This window comes from Frankliniella occidentalis, unplaced genomic scaffold (genome assembly GCF_000697945.3).
Source record: "Frankliniella occidentalis isolate FOCC.00 unplaced genomic scaffold, Focc_3.1 Scaffold35, whole genome shotgun sequence".
NCBI lineage: Eukaryota > Metazoa > Arthropoda > Insecta > Thysanoptera > Thripidae > Frankliniella > Frankliniella occidentalis.
In genome coordinates this window covers 1,545,723-1,551,914 of record NW_026267165.1, presented here as the reverse complement: position 1 = coordinate 1,551,914, position 6,192 = coordinate 1,545,723, and the positions used below count along the sequence as shown (strand labels likewise).

General features: G+C 55.1%; 1 protein-coding gene across 2 annotated transcripts in view; it reads right to left on the bottom strand.

Annotated features, from left to right (window-relative positions):
• Nucleotides 1–6,192, bottom strand: part of LOC113212479 (calbindin-32) — an 81,703-nt gene that overhangs the window by 7,344 nt on the left and 68,167 nt on the right. For both annotated transcript variants that reach the window (XM_052266134.1, XM_052266135.1), the window contains exons 5-6: nucleotides 5,378–5,464; nucleotides 2,573–2,629 (exon numbers count right to left, since the gene is read on the bottom strand). In XM_052266134.1, coding sequence (XP_052122094.1) covers nucleotides 2,573–2,629; nucleotides 5,378–5,464 — 144 coding nt within the window. The remainder of the gene's footprint in view (nucleotides 1–2,572; nucleotides 2,630–5,377; nucleotides 5,465–6,192) is intronic.

The window sequence follows — 6,192 nt, the reverse complement described above, 5'->3', positions numbered from 1 at the left end:
CGCCAGAGTTCTAAACTCTGCGCGCTGAAATTTCATAGCGCAGTAATAAGCTGGCGGCCTGGCCGCGCCGCGCTGTTCACTGCCGCCGCCTGGCTGCATGGGCGGCCGGGGTTGTTCGGCTGGCCTCACCCATTCTCACTGCACCCCTTATTGGTGGCTGATCCCCCCCTTCCCTACCACTCCCCTCTGGGTATGGCACCCAATAAGCCCACTAAATCTTTGATGTCAAAATTATTCCGCGACGTTTTTTTCCGTTTTTTTCTCCCCCCTGATTAATATTGACATGCTGTCCTCCTAAACTGTCATTGCTATTAGTTTGCTTTTGAATGTTTTATTGGTTACATGTCGTTCCAGCCGCGTGAAGCTTCTCGCATCCACTGCGCATGGCGCACGCTCGCACGAAGCTGCAATATTTCGTCAGTATAAATGGTCAAACCCCGGGCCAAACAGCAGCTGCTGTGTAGGCCGTAGCAGCACTTTCGATCCTGACCCGCAAACCAGCATTACCCGACGACCATAGCCCGGGAGCGGGGTGGGGGGTGGGTGGGCCTTTAACCTTGAGTTTTGCATGTACACGCCGTGCCTTTTCACCTGGCCCCCAACCAAACCAATGCACCTTTCGTTTTTTTGCCTGTTTCACTTTCCTCTTCAGAAGGACACAGGAAGAAAACACGTTTTGCTTGCAGGAGTCGTCTCTGCTTCTCGTTCCATGTCCTCTCCTTCACGCGCGGAATGTGAAAACCAAGTGCAAACGAAACCCTTGCAACCCCAACTACTGCCGAGCCGCCCCGCGAGCCAAAGCCGCCGAGTTTGCGCACCGCGCGCGTAGATGAAGAAAGTTAGCCGTAGAGCATCGTGTTCGCGACCTTGGCCAGACCGACGCCCGGCGGCGTCGCGGCAGCGGCCAGCAGCGACAGCAGCGGGATACGCCGTTAAAATACCTCCGGAAGGAACTCGAAACGCGTTTCTCACGATGGCGAAATGAAGCTTTATTATTCCGCGCACAATTGGGCAGCCCGGCGCAGTCCCGCCGAGCCGCGCCGCTCGGCAATCTTTATTCCGGCCCAAAGCCTTTCCCTCCCATAGCGTCCTGCGCTGGCGACCCGCGGGGCGCGGGGGCAGGGAAGGGTGGCCTGTTCAGATGATAATCCCGCCCCACTCCCCGATACAGTATATAGGCGCGGAGAGAGATGAAGCGAGAGGGAGAGAGAGGGAGTGGGGGGAGAGAGAGAGAGAGAGGGGGGGGGTGAGGAGAGATATAAGGGGAGAGAGACAGAGAGACGGAGAGAGAGAGGGGGGGGGGAGGAGGAGAGCGCGATAGAGAAAGGGTTAAGGCGAAAGGCCTGGTCTGGTGAGCCGTCTGATGTTCTTAGAGCGCCCCCGGGGGCCCGGGGCAGTACACCGGACTCGGTACGCCGCCTCCCGGACGCGGCCTGACCTGGCCCTGCCCTCCACCTCCGCGTCCAGGGAGGCTCGACGACTGTTCGACACTGGCGCCCGCTGGCGCCGGCCTGCTCCGCTCCAGCTCACTCCCCTGCCACGCTCCACCCGCTAGAGGGCTGTGGCGGCGTGTAAAGCTGGTTCTGAATAAAACATTTCTCGCCCGACCCCGCTACCCCTACCGCTCCCCTCCCCTACTTCCGCCACGACAACTTCCACCTCTGAATTACCCCCCTCCCTCCCTCCCCTTCATTCTCACCTACCGCCGTTTCCCCCCTACCCCTGCCCGTTCGGGGTAATATAAACCCATCCACCTCCTGAGCAAGCTAACTACGCCGGAAAATGACGTGGTGAAAGGGAGAGGAGAGGGGAGGGGACTAACCTTCCTCTCGACAGCTGGGACAAATTGTAACTGACGATGACAGAGGTACTGCATTCGTGGACGGTCTATCTCTGTCCAAACAGCTGACAGATCGAGGGATGTGGGGTTGGGGCCAACGTGAGAGGTGCGACAGATAAGGAACCTCTGCGGTCTCAGTCGAATCTTACGAACGAATTTCCAATCGAACTGGCTGATGATAAAAACAAAAGACTCCCTCATGCATTCGTTGCGGTGCGACAGAGATGCGGTCAGCGCCGGGCGGCTCCGCGATGCATCGTGCTCGGCACGGCTGCGCGGCGGGTTTGCCTACCCAGCGATTCGCGGGCGTTCTCCACCGGGGAGCGACATTCACACATTGAAAAAAAAAACCTTGCCAACGATTGTGGCTGCTTTGTTTGCGAAGAAATTTCTTCGTGAGCTTACAAAGCAGCCAAATCCGTCGCGCAATACGAACAAAATTCTTCTCAAAGGAATAATCAGTACGGGGTCAGTTCGTCAGTTCGTTCGGTCTACCGAAAGTTAGATCCCTCTACCTGCTGCATTAAACTGACATTTTACTACAAATATTAACCCTATTGTGCCAAAAAATGGTACATTTATAAAAATAAGATAATTGTGGTGTGGAATGTCACCAATCTCTTTTCTACATCCCTAAAAGATGTGTCTGGGTAAAAAGAAAACAAAACGTGGAAAGTGGTGTTCACATTTTTATCGGTTGTACCAATTTTACGACCTCCAACGACGACTCACCTTGAGCTCGTCTGCTTCGATGTAGCCGCTTCCATCCGTGTCGTACTCGCGCCATATCTGTGAAGAAAAGAAGACTCGTTAGAGTTTTTGGAGCGAGCGGACTGTTAAAGAAATATTGCGATTGCCCGGCAAAGTATAATTAACCTCGGATAGTTAACAAGTTCCGGGGGATCTGCAGGATTCCTCAACCTATAGAATTTACTCAATCTAAATTATTACAAAAACTTCACGCGTCATCTCTACAAAACCGTCTCACAAAATGTTGGACAAAACGATCAGTTTAAGATGAGGGCCACGGGACGGGATGGGTTGAGCTTTCAGATGCAGCGAACGTTTGTCAACAACACAACCCTATAGTTGGAGCAATCGAGGCGTGCCCGTCGTCCGTCAAGGGTCACAACAGGGAGGGGAGCTGCTCCTGCGGGTGGCGCCTCACCCGGCACAGTTGATGCGCGCCAAGAGAAGAGAAGGGGCGTTGTGAGCCGGGAGCGTCGCGCGCGGCGGGGCCACGGGGGGCCAGGTGGCACCAAGCCCAGCTGCCGCCGCTGCTGTGCGCCAAGTTTATCGGGACGCTCGCTGGTCCTCCTGCAAGAGCCGCACGAAGGGGCGTGGCGCCGACGTAAGGCGGGGGAGAAGTTACTGCTGCTGCTGCCACTTTGGGGGGAAAGTAGGGGGGGGGGGCGACGGGCATCGGAGGAAAGGAACCGCGCGCGCGCGACGGAATTTTAGTCTGGCGGCCGCCTCGCCCCTCGCTCTGCCCCCTCATCAGGGCGACGTCCAGTCTGTTGGCGACATCTACCACCACCACCGCCGCCCTCTCCTCCTCCCATCCTCGGCTGCTGCTAGGGCTGCTGTATTATTGAGGAATTTTCACCGGCTGCTGCGCGCGCGAGAAGTTTTGTTTTCACTTTCGGTGACCCATTAGCCGATGAAAGAGAAGACGGGGCGGCGGGAGTGTTTTACTTTTTCAATCTTCCCTTCATGCCTCGCTGCCTCGGCCGGGGCTGCTGGCTGAGCCCCGCTACGACGTCACGGCGCGACCCACACCCGCGTCACGCTGACGCGCGACTGATTTCGACCTGTCGTTAAGTTTTCAAGGCCCACAAACACAAAACATAATTTTGAAATAATAGGAGAGCATTAGGTAAAGGAACATAATGAATCGTAAAACTGGTTTTAAATTTTCATCACTTGACGTCTGTTCAAATGTGCAACTCCCATTTTGTTTTACCAGTATTTCACCGGCTTTATCAACAACATACCTCATAGTATATTTTTTACAAAGCCCAGAGAAGCAGACCGAAACGACCTGCACGCTCCACGCCCCACACTGACGCGAAGTGTCCTTTATGATCACCTCCGTGCAAAAAGGTGCTCTCACCTCAGTGCTACCGTAAACCGCACGCAGAAGGGATGGAAGAGACAGACCACAGGGGGAAGAGAGAGGAAGAGAGGTAGAGAGAGAAACAAGAAGACGTAACAGAAGACACGAGGGAGGGGGCTATCCGTGGATGATTGAGCCTAGTTCTGCAGCAGCGGCGGGCTACCGGATGAGGATGAGGTGCATGAGAAGGCGAGGGGAAGGGGGTGGGCGGTGCGGTCTCCTTGCTTTTGTGTGTTTCGGTTTGCGTCCGAACGAGTGGCAATCGACGAAGTGCTCTCTCCTCTTCTCCTCCACCCACCCCCTCACCACAGAAAATATCTCACACCCCTTTCTCTCCCCCCGCGACCGCGCGTCGTTTTCTGAAGCAACCCTTGCGAAGCCAGCGCGCGCGCCTTCCGCAGCGAAAAATTACGACGGATCATTTCTGGCGGGCCATGGAAGAGGAAATGGCCAAGGCATGTGGGCAATGTCACGCCCCCTTCCCCTTCCTCTCCCCTTCTTCCTCCACCTCCCATCCCTCCTCCTCCTCCGCCCCCGCATCCTCACCCTTCCTTCTCCTTTCCGTTTATGGTTCGGAAGTGAGTGAATGCAGGCCTCGCGCCGCGCTGTAAGCCGCGGGCTGAGGCTGGAGCGCGTGTACATCGCTTTACCTGAACAAGGAAATTCGTCGGGAAATCGTTGGAATAATAACGTTTTCCACCAGCAGCAATGTCGAACCCTTCCTTCTCTCCACACGTCACACGAACAGCAGCAGCAGCAGGGAAATGCGCCGGGAACTTGTCTGGCGCTTGTGTGTTTGTCCAGGCCGGGCGCCAGGCCACCACCGTTGCTGGTTGCTCGCGGGGCTGAGGCCATGTCAGGAGGAAGCAGGAGGGCGGAGGGGAGCAGAGCAGCGCGCGGCGGCGCGGCGCGACGGGACGTCTGTTTTTGCACCTCTGTCGTCTGCTGTCTCCGCTTGGAAATATGGCATACCCCCAACCTCTCCCCAACCTCTCCCTCGCCCCTCCTTTTCCCCCTGTGCAAAGTTTACTGCTGGGGGCTGCGAGCTGCTGGCGCAAAAACGGCGTAGGCAGGCGAAATGCAAAAACCACTTCCAGCGGCGTGGCGCGCAGCGTTTCACGAGAGGGGCTTTTGTTTGATTGGTATTCATCGGCCTGCGCCCCCACCTCCACACGCACTGTGTGGCTGGAGGGGGGCCCCATGAGGTGTATGACTTCGGGGAAAATATTAATAATTTAAACTAAGCGATTACTTTTTACACAAAATCGACTAAAATGGAAGTTTTGAATTTATTTTTAAAACTTAGTCTGCTGCTTTAGATTATAATGGTTAAATTTTTAGTAAGCCTTTGTTTTGTTTCCAGGAGCATATTTGTCAAGTCGAACTAATAAGCTGTCTTTATGGAAGTCCAACCACCTTACCTTCATGAACTCGACGCTCGAGTCCAAGGGATTGTCGAAGCGGAACAATAGCAGGAAGTTCTCCTCCATGGGTAGGAGCTGGGCCAGCTGAAACACACAGAGAGCAAAGTCGTGTTACAATTATCAGGGTTGGGTTGATAACAATAAATAGAGTTAACAATAAGGTCGACACGGTAAAAATTGTATCTTTTAATTCAAGAATATTACTTGAAATTCAAGAAAAAATTACTTGGATATCAAGCAATCTGCTTGAATTAACAGATATAATTCTTACCGTGGAAGATGTAGGCCGTGCACACGCGGCAATGGGGCCGGGGGCGCGTTATACGGGAGAAGGCGGTGGACAAACGATAGCTACGCTGGGGCGGGCTGGGGCGGGCTGGGGTGCATGCAAAGGAACACCCGGTACACCCCGTTTTAGCAGTGCATCGGCGGCGAGCACAAGGAGTCGGCCATAGAGAGAGAGGGTACGTACATTCTGGCGAGCTGTAGGGCGTGGCGAGGAGAGAGGGCGAGAGTGGCCCGGGGGAGGGGGAAGGGAAGGGGGGTTGCAAGGGCGTAGAACATCGTGATTACATCCGCAGCACAGAGCGCCCCGGAGCCATGGGCGAGCCCTCCCCCCGGGCAAGCCCGGGCCCCTTGAGGCCAGCCGAGAGCCTCTCATGGTGCTTCGGCGTTGTGTATGCCCGTCCCCTTCTACAAGTCTGTATGATTGATTGCCTCTGTGTGTGTGAGCGAGAGGGATAGAGAGATAGAGAGAAAGAGAGAGATATATACAGCGAGAGAGAGAATGAGGGAGAGAGAGAGAGAGATGG